Source organism: Malus domestica, chromosome 06 (genome assembly GCF_042453785.1).
Source record: "Malus domestica chromosome 06, GDT2T_hap1".
NCBI lineage: Eukaryota > Viridiplantae > Streptophyta > Magnoliopsida > Rosales > Rosaceae > Malus > Malus domestica.
The window spans coordinates 14,318,090-14,336,782 of NC_091666.1; the positions used below are offsets into that span (position 1 = coordinate 14,318,090).

At 38.1% G+C, this 18,693-nt stretch overlaps 1 protein-coding gene and 1 long non-coding RNA gene across 2 annotated transcripts in view; both read right to left on the reverse strand.

Moving 5' to 3' along the window:
- Nucleotides 1-9,574: 9,574 nt before the first annotated feature.
- LOC139197020 (uncharacterized) lies at nucleotides 9,575-11,729 on the reverse strand. Its single transcript, XR_011581981.1, has 3 exons — nucleotides 11,659-11,729; nucleotides 10,902-10,960; nucleotides 9,575-9,863 (listed from the first exon to the last, which is right to left on the reverse strand). It is a non-coding gene; the product is annotated as an uncharacterized lncRNA (long non-coding RNA).
- Nucleotides 11,730-16,250: 4,521 nt separating this feature from the next.
- Nucleotides 16,251-18,693, reverse strand: part of LOC139196819 (uncharacterized) — a 40,584-nt gene continuing 38,141 nt past the window's right edge. The window contains exons 4-7 of the mRNA XM_070823163.1: nucleotides 18,467-18,598; nucleotides 18,293-18,361; nucleotides 17,536-17,594; nucleotides 16,251-16,497 (exon numbers count right to left, since the gene is read on the reverse strand). Coding sequence (XP_070679264.1) covers nucleotides 16,399-16,497; nucleotides 17,536-17,594; nucleotides 18,293-18,361; nucleotides 18,467-18,598 — 359 coding nt within the window. The 3' untranslated portion in view covers nucleotides 16,251-16,398. The remainder of the gene's footprint in view (nucleotides 16,498-17,535; nucleotides 17,595-18,292; nucleotides 18,362-18,466; nucleotides 18,599-18,693) is intronic.

Sequence of the window (18,693 nt, forward strand, 5' to 3'; positions counted from 1 at the left end):
TAAGGTTGGCAAAGACAGTTAGGTTAAAAGCCAGAATGTGACAACTAGCCGAGGCATCGGCGACATGCATGTTCTCGACCAAGCACTTATTCGACTTGGCACAAAAGAAATATTTGTTGTACTAGTAGAATAAGAAAGTCCCATGTTCTCCTTTCTTGAGGTTTTCCCCTTCTGAGCCGACGAAGTAGGTGATCAAGGTGTTGTAATTGAAAAAGTTTTGGTACAATTTATGTACTTCCACTTTTGACGGCCTTTGATCTCCCTTCGTCAGAACTTTGACGGCGCGTTCTTCAAAGACCGTCTTCAAGTCCGAGTCGAATTTGTAGCCGACGAGAGAAGTATCGACCGAGAGGCCAGTTGGAGAGGTGCCGAATATGGCAGTCATGTCTAGAACCGTTGGGCCAAGGAGGCCAAGAAGAATAACCATCGTGTTGCTAGCCGAGCACCAAAAGCTTAACGCGGCCATCACGAGCTCTCGATCCAAGCTCATCTCGATGGTCGAGAGTTTGATGGCATCAAAAATGCTAAGAACCCCCCACTCACCGTAAAAATATGGCTTCATCAGAGTAACCCAAGCAGCCCAGGCCGCAGTGGTCGAGGGCCAAACGCCCTAGGGTCTGGCCGATTCCCATTTCAACCAGTCGTACCCTTGGAATAAGGGTTTTAGGCAATGCTCCTTAAGCATTTCGATGATTGCTTCTGGAACATTGTCCTTGAACAATGGGCCTAGGGTCTGGTGGGAGGTGTTTGGCTCATCTTCAAACCGGATGGTTTTGATCGTGTTTCGGTTAGTGATGTTTTGACATTTGCTGTACTCCTCGATAAACTTGTTGATGAAAGCATTGGCAGCCATTAGAGAATAAGGTTTTCTGGGTATTGGAGGCTGGTTTTCAAGAGAAAATGGCATAGGAATTTGACAGTTCTGAAAACGCAAAAGGTTGAATGAAGAGAGGTGAGTATTTATAGGCGTTTTCAGAGTTGAAGGTGTTGGGAAATTGGGAGTGAATCTGATTCATTATAGAGTTTGGTTCAAAAACCTATTGGAGCTAGGATTGGCTGAATCCTAATCAGATTAGATTTGGGAGTTTTAGTTCGGATACTTCTCTAGTTCGGCCAGGAGTAGGTTCGCTGCTATATATATATATAAGGGAGTGCATCATTCAAGGCCTCTCCAATTTCAACACACAAACTGCCCTATCCAAACTCTCGCTCTACGCAAAACCTCTCAACAACCTTGAGATTTTTATTTTCTTTTTCTCGCTGACACATCTTTAGTTTGGATAAACAACACTGTGAAGGCAACCAGCGACATCTTTAGTTTGGATAAACAGCACTGGAGCCGTAGAATTAGCCGATCAAGGAGCACCTTCAGTTTGGATAAACAGCACTACTTCTCAGCCGACTGATTACCTATCCAAGTCTCGGTTGAGAAGGATTTTCGAATCCTTTTTCGCAGAGGTCATCTCACTAGCCTTCTCAACGAAGTGAGGTGTTACAGATTACTGGGCTCAACGCATTGAATGCCGAGTTGTTTTATGATTGGATATTCACATGTAAGTTTTAGAGTTCGGCATTCTAACGGCCGAAACACATTCGCCATCAAGACATACATCTCTTTTGAGTACTTGTGTCCGTATAGTTTGGTGCCAGTTCGACGTGCTTATACTCTTACGAATATAATCACCGTGACCGAACCCGGCACCGACGATCCGTGAACTTCGCAAGATTAGCATCCTTGTCTTCAGGCTCTAGAACTCGAAGGCTGAGACGTCTTCCTTCCTCGGCCGCAGTCGCAAGATCAAGAACTCAGCAACGCGCTCAATGCAACATCAACACATTTTACTCCCCGGCCGAGCTCAGCCATGAGTTGGCATGCCCCGCACATAACCGAAGGACGTAGTTAGTTCATTAGTTACTCGGCCTACGCGCCACGTAGGCTTGGTAGTTTTTAGGATCAACAATAATTAGTCTAGATAAGATCTTAATTCATCCGCCCCAACAAAAGAAAGATTTTTGAATGTGATCCGTACATCACATGTCACTATAAAAAAAATCACGCAACAAAAACCCCTAATTATTAATTTTCTTTCACGGGTCCGAAGGTCATGCAAACAACAAGGACGTCTAAGAAAAGATACTACAAATAACTCAGTAGGCTATAATAACAGTAAACTTGTAATACTCAAATCCGTGTGCATGATATACGACCGTGTAATAGCCTGCTTATTCACGTGCTCTGCAATGCTAAATATATAACAAATTAAGAAATTGAAAGTGACATAATGTGGCCTACTCCTACACCTCATAAAAACAGTATATGTCTTACCAAATAAATGACAAATAAAATAAGGAAATTAAAAAAGACGTACGACGACGGAATATCGCTCTATTTCTATATTGTGAACTGTCATGGTCACTACATGAGAATGTTTGACTTCTATTTACTTATTATTTCTTGCATTAGTGTATTAAAATTCCACAATTTTATATATGTGTGTGTGTGTGTGTGCGTGTATTAAGTAACCTACAATATGTGTCAAGTTATTTGTAAATAGGATTTAGTCTATAAAACTCCTTAACATTTTAGTATCGTTTCTAATTGGTCTCAACATTTTTAAATATTGCAAATAAGTATGCAACCTATTGAAAATGTCACATTTGTTAAGCCCCAGTTAAATTTCTGTTAAATTAATTAGGCTTTACTTTGTTTCCAAAATCAGTAGAATATCATGGAAGCTTGGCCTCCAACAACTATTGATCACCACTACCTCCATCGGGCCATCACCTCCAAAGTAAACGCACAACACTAACTCCACCCTAAAACTTAAGCTGCCAACATCAAGAAGAAGGTCATGGAGGTTGTTAAAATGATATGGACTGCTATGATACTGCCAGCATCATCTTTACCGCCCACAAAGAAGAATTGGAAGCTTTAAAAGCCGAACATTGGTAAATGAAAAAATTACATGAGCAGAAACAAACTCCTTCAAACCAACCTGAATTCTTAACCCTCTTCTTTGTTAGGAGATTGCACTCTTTATGTAATTTCAATTTGGGTCCATATTTTATTCAATTCAATACCGTTTAATCATTGGATTCCATGTTATATAATCTATATTTGAAATTTAGATTTTGAGGCAACTAATATTAATGTTAACCATGATATACCCAATTGGTGGTTTTGAATATATAAAGTTCGGGATGGGGTTTTAGTGACACACCCCGACCCGGAATGTCCATTAAGACTCCGAATCGAGTTGCGTTGGCCGACAACTGGAAGGTGACGAAGCCATAAAGTGTGATGATGTGGGAAAATGTGAATAAATTTAAACCTAAGAGTGCCTAAATACCAAAGTGCGTTGGTGAGCATAAGTAAGTATAGTAGAATGAATTAAGAATTGTACCCTCAAAAGAATCTCCAATACTAAGAATTGCTACGAATCTTCAACGATAAGAAAGCTCAGCTAATAAAACTTGGAGAGTGAAAACAAAATAAGGGTGAGTGGCCCTAGAAATAAAATTTTAATAGAAACCATATAAAACATTATAACCCCTCGCTACAACACCTGTATAATTTCCAGAAAAATCATACCATGTATCAATGTGAAATCAAAAGTATATCAATAGTAAATCCCTAAATATACCACAACACCGCATCTCATCAGTAATATCAATAATCATGTGATTAATAATCCATACTAGCATGCAAGTCGGAGTCACCTATAGTGACTTGTACGACTTATCCATATCTCATCAATCAACGCTAGCATATAAGTCGGAGTCACCTATAGTGACCTGTACGAATTATCTATATCTCATCAATCAACGCTAGCATATAAGTCGAAGTCATCTATAGTGACCTGTACGACTTATCCATACCTCATCAATCAATGCTAGCTCATAAGTCAGAGTCACCTATAGTGACCTGTACGACTTATCCATATCTCATCAATCAACACTAGCATATAAGTCGGAGTCACTTATAGTGACATGTACAACTTATCCATATCTCATCAATCAACGCTAGCATATAAGTCAGAGTCACCTATAGTGACCTGTACGACTTATCCATATCTCATCACATATGCTAGCTCATAAGTCGGAGTCACCTATAGTGACCTGTACAACTTATCCATATCACAACACATATGCTAGCTCATAAGTATACCTGCACACAAGTCAGAACCACCTAAAGTGGTCTGTATGACAGGACTGGGTGTAAATAAATATGCTCGAGTGCTACGATCACATGAAGACTGTGCGAATAAACGCGGGTCACCTACAAGTCGGAACCACCTATAATGGTCTATAGGACATGACTGTGCACCTACCTTGGATCCAAGGTGAGCATAAGGTGAGGGAGGTGAACATCACGTGAAGGACTGTGCCTTGGCCACGGGCGGGAGCACTAACACCAGGGTGCAGGTTTATGAGCTCTAACTGCATCTATTGTAACATATACAACTCATGGGCAACCTGTAAGACAGTGTCAGAGTTGTCTGCCATTGCAACCTGAATGACAAGGTCGGAGTTGCCTAAAACATGCATGTAGTCCTGCCATAACTCTATCATTTCAACTAATACCATAAACTCACCTGAACTTACCTAGGTGTCATACGTTCACCTTTGCACTTCAAGCGTTCACAATAATTATGTGTAGGTAATATATATATATATATATATATATATATATATATATATATATATATAATATGGCATAAAATGCATAAGCTATAACGCCCTACTCTTGAACTATTTATTTTCGGGAATAATTATCGGTGATAAGCCCAACTAGACACTAGTTTAATTAACTATCATTACTTACGTTTCCTTGCTTCAAATTCTTGATTCTCCACACATTGATTTATGACCAACAATAATCATCAAGTAGTAAGGTTAACTCTCACATTTCCCACCTGTGTCCCTCACATTACTCAATTCCCTAAACAAGACTATTGTCTCAATTCTTGTATGGCTGCATCTAACGTCTCGTTAGACTGCCTACGCATCCTAAACAAGGATCAAGCCATTCATAGTTCACAATAGTAATTCAAAGCATTCACAGTAATCATAAGCAATAATCAAATTATAAACGTTTATCGAATTGTCAATCATATATATATATATATACATATATATATATAATATACGATAGAAGGGAAAAGACCCACTCACCTAAGGTCCACGTTACGACTCCCTAGCATGCATATTGAGACATCACGAACCATCGTCGCTTGCGGCCAATTATCAAATCACATCTCAGAGTTCTGACCGCTAAAATACATAATCTACATAAAACACATCCCTACGTAATTCACTTCAGGAGATCTGCATCACGGATTTCCGATCCGTTACTTCCCAAGATTCACATTATGTTCCTATAACCACGTCCTAATGTTTCATTATGATCCAACGGTCGGATCTCCGCCAATTGCCAAAATCAAGTGGCGGTCCACATTTTATTTTATGAATTTGCAAATCTAATTTGGGAAGATCCGTACGTCATATTCCTGATCCATAAGTTTCTATGGTTCTCAAATATTACATACTATAACATATTAAAGTTTGGTGACGATCCAACGGTCGGATCGTCGATTCATATAATGACCTATTAACATAACGTAGAGAATTTAGATTCTAACAATCAACCTACATCTTAAAATTACCAAAATTAAACTCAAAGCATCTAATTAGCCTAGGAATAACATCGACGGCCCCTTGGCCAAGCGCCACCGCGGGTAGCGGTCGGCCACCTCGACCCGCCGGAAAATCCAACTATTTCCAAAAATTACCAAAATTTACAAAAATGAAGATCTCAATGAGTAGAGTAACTTTCATACCTGTGGCCAAGGCCAATTTAGCCTGGAAGAGCCCCAATTTGGCTAAAACTTGTCGGAAACCCTAGTTTTGGGTGTTCTCAATTCGGCTCCATAGCAACTCTAACGCCCCTAAACTTGTTTGGGCTTTGTTCCTGAGCTTCAAGGGAGTATTTTGGTGGTGGTAATTTGATGAAATCATTTCAAAATTTGGTGAATCTCTGTCAAGAACCGTCGCACCCACCGGTGTGATTTTTTCCTAAAATTACCACCAAATTCCTTCTAATTTTGGATCGAAAAGGAAGAGGGAAGGTTATGGAGTAGGTTGCAAGTAGTGGGAAGGTTTGAATCGCCAGAAAAATGGTCGAATTTGGCCATGGTACTTGTCGGGTCAAGCGGGTCAAGGGGGAAACCCGATTTCCCTTTTCATTTTCTTCTCCCTCCTTTCCTTACTTTTCCCCTTCTCTGGTTGGTCACCTTCTCCTTTCTCCTCTCCCCATTCGTTTACCCTCTCTCTCACTCTCTGATTGGGCAGTAGCCCCTCCTTCTTTCTCCTCTCTCCTCTCCCTATTCGTCTACTCTCCTCTTTAAAAAATATAACTAAATAATAAATAATTGTAAGCATTATAAAAATTAACAAAAATGTAAAATTTGGGACGGGATGTCACATTTAGTGGATGTAGGTTGAGTTTGGAAGTGGTGTAGGCTTGATATTTCCCGATCTTCATTTTTTTTTTCCATTTTATTTGTAAATTTGTGTATTCATTTTCATCTTCATGTCTTTTGTGAAGTTATTTTTATAATTATTATAGTGTCCAAGCAAGTTAAAGATTGGAATTGATTGCTGCCACGTGTATATTTTACGGAAAAATTAACTAGGGCTTAATGAATGTGACATTTTCAATAGATTGTGTACTTATTTGAAACATTTAAAAGATTGAGACCCATTTGGAATGACATTAAAAGGTTGGGTTTTAGGTACTTAATTAATCCTTATAAGTACAGCCATGAATTAGCTTTTTAGAAGTTTAGTAGTATTTCTCTAACTAAATCCGCAAATGTGTATGTCTAGAATGTAGAGATTTCGTTGAGAATTTTTGTTGCCTTTTGGAAGAGGGTTCAAGTTTGAATCTCCTCATCTTTAATGTATAGTTTTAACTAGTGAAAGTACCCCCGCACGATGCTATGGGTTTTAGAACCATATAAAACATGTAAAAAGTTATAAATATATATACATCTAACTCCTAACTGAAATATGCACGCAATATTAAGAAAGTTTGAAATTAATATTATTTGTATTCTTGTCAATCTTCTCATAGTAAACCTTCATTCTGAACACATAAATTATTAGGAAGTACAACCCAAGAATGGTCAGTGGATTTAAGTTTATGTGTATTCTTGTCAATCTTCACATAGTAAACCTTTAGGACAAAATCAGCTATAATTATATAAGTTAGAGTTTCTATGTGAGTTAGGAATATGCTGGTGTGTAGAAGATGAAGGCAAACCACAATCCATTTAACATCAAAACAAAGGAAATTAATATTTAAAAAGTGGAACCAACAGCTGATTAAAAACTTTTGAATTTGCAATGTTATGGCAGGTGAGTGAAAACTTGTGCAGCAACTCTACATGGTTGGAGGGTAGTGAAAACTTGATCTAAAATGCTGCTAAGGACGAGGACTCTTCGAAACTGAAAAATACGATGAGTGGTTCGGAGGAAGAGAGAGATGGGACTTTTAGAGAGAGGGAGTGGGCATTTGAGAAAGATAAGAAGAGAAACCAGAGTGCATTGAGAAGGAAGAGAAAAAAGAAAAGAAAAAATAAATAAAAATATTCAGCAAGGACACAACCGGGATTATCGTGAAAGTGTGAGGGTAAAATTGGAACAATACTGTGCTTATGAATAGTATTTCAGTTATTTTTGGGTTTTAGTATATATTAAATTATAACTCATTTCCTCGCATGCATTCCTTCCATTGAGGCCACTTAGAGAAAAATGAAAGCAAATTAGGGGCTGGCTATTGGCTGAGATGAGAATGGAACAATTAGCAAGGGTGAAAAGAGAGGAGGCAAGTGATTAATGTAAGGGAACTTTAACAAAAAAATTCCGGTACTATTCACTTTAACAAAAAAATCATATTTTTACACTAAAAAGTCAATTTTGGTATTATTCACTTTACCCTTTATTTTGTTCTTATCGTTAAAACTCAAAGTTTTCAAGTCTTTTTCATTAGTTTTCCTTTAATGTAAAGGTAATGTCATTAGCATTACCATCACTTTCAAATCTTTAGATGAGTTAACATACTTGCAAAGGTACTTTCATTTCATCACCCTTTTGTTCTTGGACCATATAATGCATTACAAAGGTGTTTTTTTTTTTCTTCAGATTTTACGTACACAAGTGATTGAAAGAGGAGAATGGAACTTTAGATGCAAAGGATAAATCATTTTAACTAACCGAGTTACAAATTATAAAATTAAATTGGATAAGGTCTTTAGAAGAATCTTTTTTTACATGACAATGTAAGAGTATACTTTGCCTATATGGATGAAGATTGTCAACTGCAAGGAAGCACATCAATATTGACTTAACTTATGTATTTACAAAATACAACCGATAATTATAGGAAACTACTATTTAATTTGGACTCAGGCAACCAACAATCTAATAGAATGATAATAAATAATGCTGCAATATCAAGAACGTATGCAAGTACAACTAGGTAGGGTTAGGGATGGGCAACGGTTATGTCAGGCTAGTAACCGCAGTTATTTACCCATAACCGTTTATGCTCATACCTGCATAACCGTTTATCCGTTGGGTAATTGCCTAAACGGTTATACCCATACCCATAGCCGTTTATAAACAGTTAACCATACCCATTTAACCGTAACTGTTTAATACCCGGGTACCCATTTACCCTTTTTAATCTGTTTATTTTTTTTTTTTTACCATTACCCTTTTTTCACCCGTCTATATGTTTTTTAACAACTTGAAAATTAAAAAAAAAATGTCATAATTTTCTTTTTTTTTTTGACAATTAAACACCGTTATAAGTACATTCATCATACATTTCCGTATTTTAATTTTTTAAGTTCTTATACCATTCCAATAATTGAAATAATAGTTTACTAATGATATTTTTAACTGTTAACAATGAAGGTAAATATAATATTTGCTAATTATTATTGGGTTACAAAAATTGTTTAGAAGACATTTCTGTCAAAGCATTTATGTCAATTTCATGGTTACCCGCAAGGAATTTAAATTAATTTGGCGAATTCCTTGATGATGAGAATCATCATTCCTGTAGCAGTGTTATTGAGAGAAGGACTGATGAATTCCTTGCTAATTTATTGGGTGCTAAGTATTATTGGATCGAGAACATGGTTTGTGTTAGTTTTACATATATAAAATAAATGGGTAAACGGTTACCCGTTTATAACCACGGTTAATACCCATAACCGCCCATTTAAATTTCACGGGTAAACGGTTATACTCATAACTGTTTATTTATCTAAACAGTTACCCATAACCGTAACCGTTTAATTTAAATGGGCGGGTAACCGCGTCTACCCATAACCAATGGGTATTTGCCCATCCCTAGGTAGGGCCATCGTTGTCCACTCCGCTCCAACAAATGTACGTAAATAAGTAGGGGTGGAAAAAATTCCCAAAAATCCTGAATCAAACCGAAAAAATACCGATCCCAAACCGATTTTCCTAAATTTTTCAGTATGTTATCCCGAAAAAATACCGAAATTTCGGTATGGGAATCGGGATTGTCTTCCCAATATTTTAGTATTCCCATACCGAACCAAAATATATTTTTTTAATTATTTTATATATATATATTGACACACCCCGTCCCGAAGGAGGGCATGCTGGCCGTCACGTGAGAGTGACGTAACCATTTGCACAGTACGGAAGCTTTAAGATACAATTTATAAGTTGATACACCCGAAGGTGAGTCCTAATTTTGTCCAATCTGTCAGAACACCGTTAAATTCCTCGTAGTCACCACACCTTTGTGATTCCTGAACCTGGAGGGGCGCAAAACCAAAATTGAGTGGGTCAGTAAAACAATTCTTTTCCAAATCCAAACATTTCTCAAAACGTTGTAACCCCTCTCCGTAAAACCTGTATACTTTCCCAGAAATATAAAATATAAATATACATATATATATTCTCAATACTTCAAGTCATTAACTCAACATTTTCATCATAATTATGCCATGCCACATCATCTCAACATTTCTCATATTAATTATGCCATGCCACATCATCTCAACAGTAATAAGGTATGAATGCATCAACATAAATCATATCAGGTGCAATAAAGTAATCAACCAGAGGCCCTCTATTAGCCCGGTTGAACCTAGAGCTCAAAATCTATCACTCTCACACTCTGCCGGAGTCACTCCGCGTGACCTGTACGGCCTTCTGCACACAAGTTACGCTCTAGTGCTTTCTCATCAATCATCTGTGCACATAATCTAAGGTCACCCACCAGTCGGAATCTCACTAACACTCTCGCGACTGGCCTGTCGTACCCACTCCGCGTGGACTGTACGACTAGCATCTACTTGGATCCAAGACGAGCGTGCGATGCGGTGAATACTATAAGCACTAAACTATGGTGCAGGATTTGAGCTCAATATACATCAACATCATCATAACAGAAATAACTACTCACCTGTGCGTCCACCGCACCATTTCATACATATGCATCATAAATCAATTCTTACATGTGCGTCCACCGCACCAATTCATACATATGCATCATAAATCAATTCTTACCTGTGCGTCCACCGCACCAATTCATACATATGCATCATATATCAATTCATACCTGTGCGTCCACCGCACCAATTCATACATATGCATCATATATTAATTCATGCATGGCATTTCAACTCACATTTCTATATACTTTTCATATTAATTCTATGCATGGTATTTCACTTCCCGTTTTTCCACATAACTCATATGCATTTCATTTTAAACATATTTTCATTTCAATTCAATTTCTGGGAAACGTCAAGTATATATATATACGGAAAATAAAACTGCCCACTCACCTGGAGTTCGTCCAACAACTCCCTAGCACCACACATCAAGGCGTCACGACGATCGCCGCCTAGAATAGTAATCAAATCCAACCTCAGAATTCATATCGATAGAATATATAACTTATATAAAATACGTCACTACGTAGTTCGATCTGGAAGATCTGCCACTCAGATTTTAAATCCATAACTTCCAGAGGTCCACATTATACCTCTAGGACAACATCCTAAAATTTCATTACCATCCAACGGTCGGATCTCCGTCAATTTCCAAAACTAAGTGACGGTTAACATTTTATATTATGGACTTACAATTCCAATTCCGGAAGATCCGTAACTCGGATTCCCAATCCGTAAGTTCCAATAATCCTCAAATATTACGTATTACAACGTATCAAAGTTTGGTGGCGATCCAACGGTCGGATCATCAATTCACATTTTCACCTAAATGTGAAAACTATAAAACGTTATTTGAACACCTAACCAACAATCCTCAATAACTTTCTCATACGGTGTTCAATTTAGGTATATGAATATACCACAGTGATCTACTCGACGTCACGGACGTCGACATATTTTTAAAATAATTTTATTTTTATTTTTTATTTTTACTGTAGCACCTTCTTCTTCCTTGGGTCGCCGGACTGGTTTTTCCGGCGGCCGTTTTCTGGGCAGTTTTTCAAATTGCCATAACTTTGTCATTTCTCAACGAAATCAAGTGATTCAAAAATGAAAGTTGTAGCCCTTAAAGAGACAAAGAGAATGATACCTTGCACAACACCTAGTTCGCCGTGGTTTGGCTGGAAACTGCCTCGAAAGCCTCGGAGGTCGCCGGAAACTGGGTATTTTTCAAATGCGTATAACTTCTTCAATACTCAACGAAATTGAGTGAAACAAAAAGGAAAGTTGTAGTACTTGACGAGACGAAGAGATTGATACCTACCTCGACTCCTAACTCGCCGGGTATTCGCCAGAAAACGCCTCGAAAGCTCCGGCCAAACTTTGAACTTGTCGATCTCCGTGTTCTTACGTCCAAAAACTTCCAACGAAGCACTCCGAGCTTCCTTGGGACTTTCTTAAGCTCACTGTGAGCTTGGTTTGGCCTAAAACAAAGCCAATTTGAAGTTCGTGAACAGTGCAATATTACGGTGACACTGAAACTAGGGTTTTCCGAAGTGAAACTCACCTGAGTTTGGTATCCCCGAGCTCGTGAAGTCCTCAGGATCACGATGGTGGTCTTAAATGGAACGTTCGTGGAGGTTTGATTGAGGTTGGGTATGAGTCCGTATGTTCGAGAGTAAGAGAGAGAGTGAGAGAGTTTTCTGAGATGAAAGAAGAAAAAGAGAGAGAAGGAAAGGTTACGGGTTTTAGGGAATGTTTTGAGGGTAGGAGGCCCTACCTAAGTCCAAACACAACTTTAAACATACTAATGTAAATCCAATTGTTAAATTTTCGCCCTTTAGTCCCGCTTAAGGGCATTTTGGTCTTTTCACGTCCTCGGAATTAAAATTCCGGGACGGGCTGTGACAATCTTCCCTCCTTATAGAATTTCGTCCCCGAAATTCCAACAACCAACTAAATCAACCATACTCCAACAAAAGCTTCGGTTAAAAATCTCTCATCCGATTCTTTTCCTCCCACATAATTTTCCACTCAATGATTTCCTTCACAAAGCTTTTACCACTTACTCTGTCTTAATTCTCAGGACCTTCTTTTTCCAATCCAAAGTCATCCTTGGTTCCTTATCAAGTCGAATCCAATTTAACTCTCAATAGTTGCATCAGGATCTCATGTGACGAATTTGCCACCTAGTGACAACGTATCGAACCCAAAATACATTAAGTACCTTAGCCAACTCTGAAGACATCACCACTTGTATGCAACTTCATCGATTCCTTTAGTGATCAAATCGATCTGATGTGTCTAAGACTTATCTTGTCTTCCTTTCCAAATCTTGCTATTTCTTTTCATGGTGAAATTTCCAAAAATATAAAATCATCTACGTTATACACTCGATTAGTGGTATATTCATCTGTTGACCAAATAAAACTGTCGAATGGTATGATAAATCTTATTACTTTTGGAATATTGCAGAAGTTGAATAGTGAACTTCGTCCAATATTTGCTTGCTTCAAATCCTCAGCATTAGGCACATACTTTTTGTTTTCTTGTATCCACATACCATTTGATTCACGAATCATGTACTCATTCTTTTTCCTTTCTTTCCTTGCCTTGGTTAATTCTTAAATTCCTCGTCAAACATTTAAGTTTCGAGTACGACCTTACCAAACAGGCCTAACTTGAAAATTAACAAGTATAACTTCTTCTCGATCTTTCATTCTTAACTTTACTTTAATTGATTTTCAATCCACGAGAAGATAATCTTGGCAAGCGTACCAAGCATTAATTCTTACTGGAGTCTTCTCATCAAGTGCTTCAGCTACAACAATTCATGATCACACTGATCGTACAATCATAATCACTAAGTAATTCAATCCACCTTTGTTGCCTCATATCAAAATCCTTCCGAGTAAACAAATATTGGAGACTCTTTTGATTTGTAAAATCTTGCATTCTTATCAACATATAATGTCTCCATAACTTCACAGCAAGGATGATAATCGTGACTTCCAAATCACCAGTAGGGTAATTCATCTCATGAGGTTCCATTTGTCGTGAAACATATACAATCACCCTAACATTTGCATCAACATGCCTCCAATACCATTCAAGAAACATCACTAAAAATTTATGATTACCACTATCTTCTAGGATTACTAAAATACGTGTATGAGTGAGGAAATACTTTAGTTGTTGAATCCCTTACTCACAATTTCCTTCCCACTCATGCATAACTCTTTTTCTCAACAGTCTCGTCAATGACAAAGCAATGACTGAAAAATCTTTCACAACCATCCAAGATAGCCTGGTAACCTAAGAAATTCCGAATCTCAATTACAGCTCGTGGTTGTTCCAATTCCTCAATTTCTGCTATCTTTTAAGGATTCACTTGAATACCTTAAGAATATATAACAAATCTCAGAATGCCACCTGATTCATCTAACTTTAGCATTTGCTACTTAGCATACAACCAACGTTCTCTCAATCTTTGCTTCACCGACTTAATACGTTTACATGCTCTGCTCTGGCTCAGAATATGCCAGAATATCTTCAATAAAAATGATATCAATTTATCAAGGCATTATTGGAATACTTCATCCATCAACTCATAAAACCGCATGAGTATCCACATAGCATCACCAAACTTCATAAGGACCATAACAAGTCCAGAAAACCATCTTATGATCAACGTCACTTATAATATTCAATTGGTAGTAACCAGATCTCAATTCAATCTTTGAATCTTCGCAATTACTTCTGAGCTGGTTAAATAAACATCAGTACATCACCATGGATAACGGTTCTCAATCGTTACCCGACTCCATTGTCTATAATCAATGAACAGTCTTAAAATCCATTTTCTTCCTCACCAACAAACTGGGGTTCCCCCAAAGCATTGTACTAGGTTGAATAAAACTTTTATCAACCAATTCTTTCAACTGAATTTCCAATTCCCTTAACTCATCCTGAACCAATCTCCAATATAAATTTATACCTGGCAACAATTCAATAGTGAACCTCATATCTCTGCCTGAAGGCAATCCAGGTATACTTTCAAGGAAGACATCAAGAAAAGTCTAACCCCTTTCGACATTATTCACACTACTCCAAACAACATCATTTAGCACCACATGAACTAAGTATTTTTGGGCAGCCTTTCAAAACAATATCTTTGCTTTCACAGCATAAATAATGGCTGAACTCATTTCACTTTGTATGCCCACCAAAGTAACCTCTAATTAATCAACTCGATGGAAAGTAACTGGTTTCCCGTAACATTCCATCTAGTCACAACTATAAACAATCAATCTAATGGAATAAAATTAACTGACCCAATATATATTTTATTATACTAACATAAAATAATCTACTGGTTTGCTTGCTTAACGAATCCACGAATGAGTTATTAATATTACGGTCTGCAGCCCGCAATACTAATAAATCATCGTTGTCTCGATAAGTAGGCAACCACTCTCAAAGATATAACATACATAATAAGAAATATATCAGCCGAAGTCAACTAGAATGATCAATACGGCTGATTCAACTCTTATCTCAATAATACGTCGGCCAGATCCACTCCGCGTGGTCGGTACGGCCGAACCTATACCTCACCAATTTCTCATGTGTCAGTCGAATCCATTTCTCATGGTCTGTACGGCTGAACATATAACTCATCAAATCTCTCTGTACTCACGGTCAATCCGACCAAACTACTAAGTCCATAACTCTGCTGAATCGACACTATGATATCATGGAAAATTGTTGAGTACAACTGATTCTAGGGACGATTCACAATTCTGTGTCCCCTCTGTTCACATAAACACATTCATTAATTTCACACTTCCCAAAGTGTTAATTTTGTACCTGCTGCACAAGGTACATTTCCTTTACTCGAGACACCTTGTCTCAAATATCGGGGATTACCAGTATATCCATCACTTTTATTCTGACCAGCGACATTAAAACCTCAGCTGGAAGAATTAACTCTAGCTTCACTTCTTTCGAAGCTCTGAATCTTTCTATATCCTTGATATGACGAATCATTAACTTTATCGTCTTCATTTGATTCCCATTCATTTCTTATTCTTCTTTATTCTCGTTGCTCATGTTCTCAGAGTCCTCAAGACTCAACAGCATCTCGTATATTCCTGGTAAGAAGTACAATGGATAGTGGTCACCCAAAATACCACTTCCCTTTTGCCACCCAGCTTAAAACAACATAACACCTCCACCAAATTAACAACAATATCTGGATGGAACGAGGCAAGTCTGAAAACTTTCTATAATATCCCTTGATCATCACTTTCCTTGTCTCATATTTGTAAACTCTTGTTTACTACCATCGATAAATGCCGGAGGGATAAACTTTTCCTTTAAACAAGTCCTTAAACAATTCTCAATCGACTGATTCCTCTGGTGACAACAATTCATACTCCTGTTTCCACCAGGATACAAATTCATAACCAAAACCAGGTAGTCGTCTCGACCCCTTGTCAGAAGGAAATTTCCTTTAACTTGCATAATCCGAAACATCTTTTCCAATTGGTTAAACCGTTACTTCGCTCCCTCAGGTTCATCATTTCATGAGGTGATTCAAATTCGACTCATAATCCGTCTTAAAATGTCCCTTTTTATAATAGACTGAATCACCATAATAATAGTTTCCCCTAAACCGCTATATTAGGGAGACTAAATTCCTCTAACTAAGTGGCTTACTACGAGGCGGTGTAGTTCTGACAAAATTCACTAGAAACTTCTCAAGATGTCCAAGATTGCAACCATGCTCTGATACCAACTGACACACCCCGTCCCGAAGGAGGGCATGCTGGCCGTCACGTGAGAGTGACGTAACCATTTGCACAGTACGGAAGCTTTAAGATACAATTTATAAGTTGATACACCCGAAGGTGAGTCCTAATTTTGTCCAATCTGTCAGAACACCGTTAAATTCCTCGTAGTCACCACACCTTTGTGATTCCTGAACCTGGAGGGGCGCAAAACCAAAATTGAGTGGGTCAGTAAAACAATTCTTTTCCAAATCCAAACATTTCTCAAAACGTTGTAACCCCTCTCCGTAAAACCTGTATACTTTCCCAGAAATATAAAATATAAATATACATATATATATTCTCAATACTTCAAGTCATTAACTCAACATTTTCATCATAATTATGCCATGCCACATCATCTCAACATTTCTCATATTAATTATGCCATGCCACATCATCTCAACAGTAATAAGGTATGAATGCATCAACATAAATCATATCAGGTGCAATAAAGTAATCAACCGGAGGCCCTCTATTAGCCCGGTTGAACCTAGAGCTCAAAATCTATCACTCTCACACTCTGCCGGAGTCACTCCGCGTGACCTGTACGGCCTTCTGCACACAAGTTACGCTCTAGTGCTTTCTCATCAATCATCTGTGCACATAATCTAAGGTCACCCACCAGTCGGAATCTCACTAACACTCTCGCGACTGGCCTGTCGTACCCACTCCGCGTGGACTGTACGACTAGCATCTACTTGGATCCAAGACGAGCGTGCGATGCGGTGAATACTATAAGCACTAAACTATGGTGCAGGATTTGAGCTCAATATACATCAACATCATCATAACAGAAATAACTACTCACCTGTGCGTCCACCGCACCATTTCATACATATGCATCATAAATCAATTCTTACATGTGCGTCCACCGCACCAATTCATACATATGCATCATAAATCAATTCTTACCTGTGCGTCCACCGCACCAATTCATACATATGCATCATATATTAATTCATACCTGTGCGTCCACCGCACCAATTCATACATATGCATCATATATTAATTCATGCATGGCATTTCAACTCACATTTCTATATACTTTTCATATTAATTCTATGCATGGTATTTCACTTCCCGTTTTTTCACATAACTCATATGCATTTCATTTTAAACATATTTTCATTTCAATTCAATTTCTGGGAAACGTCAAGTATATATATATACGGAAAATAAAACTGCCCACTCACCTGGAGTTCGTCCAACAACTCCCTAGCACCACACATCAAGGCGTCACGACGATCGCCGCCTAGAATAGTAATCAAATCCAACCTCAGAATTCATATCGATAGAATATATAACTTATATAAAATACGTCACTACGTAGTTCGATCTGGAAGATCTGCCACTCAGATTTTAAATCCATAACTTCCAGAGGTCCACATTATACCTCTAGGACAACATCCTAAAATTTCATTACCATCCAACGGTCGGATCTCCGTCAATTTCCAAAACTAAGTGACGGTTAACATTTTATATTATGGACTTACAATTCCAATTCCGGAAGATCCGTAACTCGGATTCCCAATCCGTAAGTTCCAATAATCCTCAAATATTACGTATTACAACGTATCAAAGTTTGGTGGCGATCCAACGGTCGGATCATCAATTCACATTTTCACCTAAATGTGAAAACTATAAAACGTTATTTGAACACCTAACCAACAATCCTCAATAACTTTCTCATACGGTGTTCAATTTAGGTATATGAATATACCACAGTGATCTACTCGACGTCACGGACGTCGACATATTTTTAAAATAATTTTATTTTTATTTTTTATTTTTACTGTAGCACCTTCTTCTTCCTTGGGTCGCCGGACTGGTTTTTCCGGCGGCCGGTTTCTGGGCAGTTTTTCAAATTGCCATAACTTTTTCATTTCTCAACGAAATCAAGTGATTCAAAAACGAAAGTTGTAGCCCTTAAAGAGACAAAGAGAATGATACCTTGCACAACACCTAGTTCGCCGTGGTTTGGCTGGAAACTGCCTCGAAAGCCTCGGAGGTCGCCGGAAACTGGGTATTTTTCAAATGCGTATAACTTCTTCAATACTCAACGAAATTGAGTGAAACAAAAAGGAAAGTTGTAGTACTTGACGAGACGAAGAGATTGATACCTACCTCGACTCCTAACTCGCCGGGTATTCGCCGGAAAACGCCTCGAAAGCTCCGGCCAAACTTTGAACTTGTCGATCTCCGTGTTCTTACGTCCAAAAACTTCCAACGAAGCACTCCGAGCTTCCTTGGGACTTTCTTAAGCTCACTGTGAGCTTGGTTTGGCCTAAAACAAAGCCAATTTGAAGTTCGTGAACAGTGCAATATTACGGTGACACTGAAACTAGGGTTTT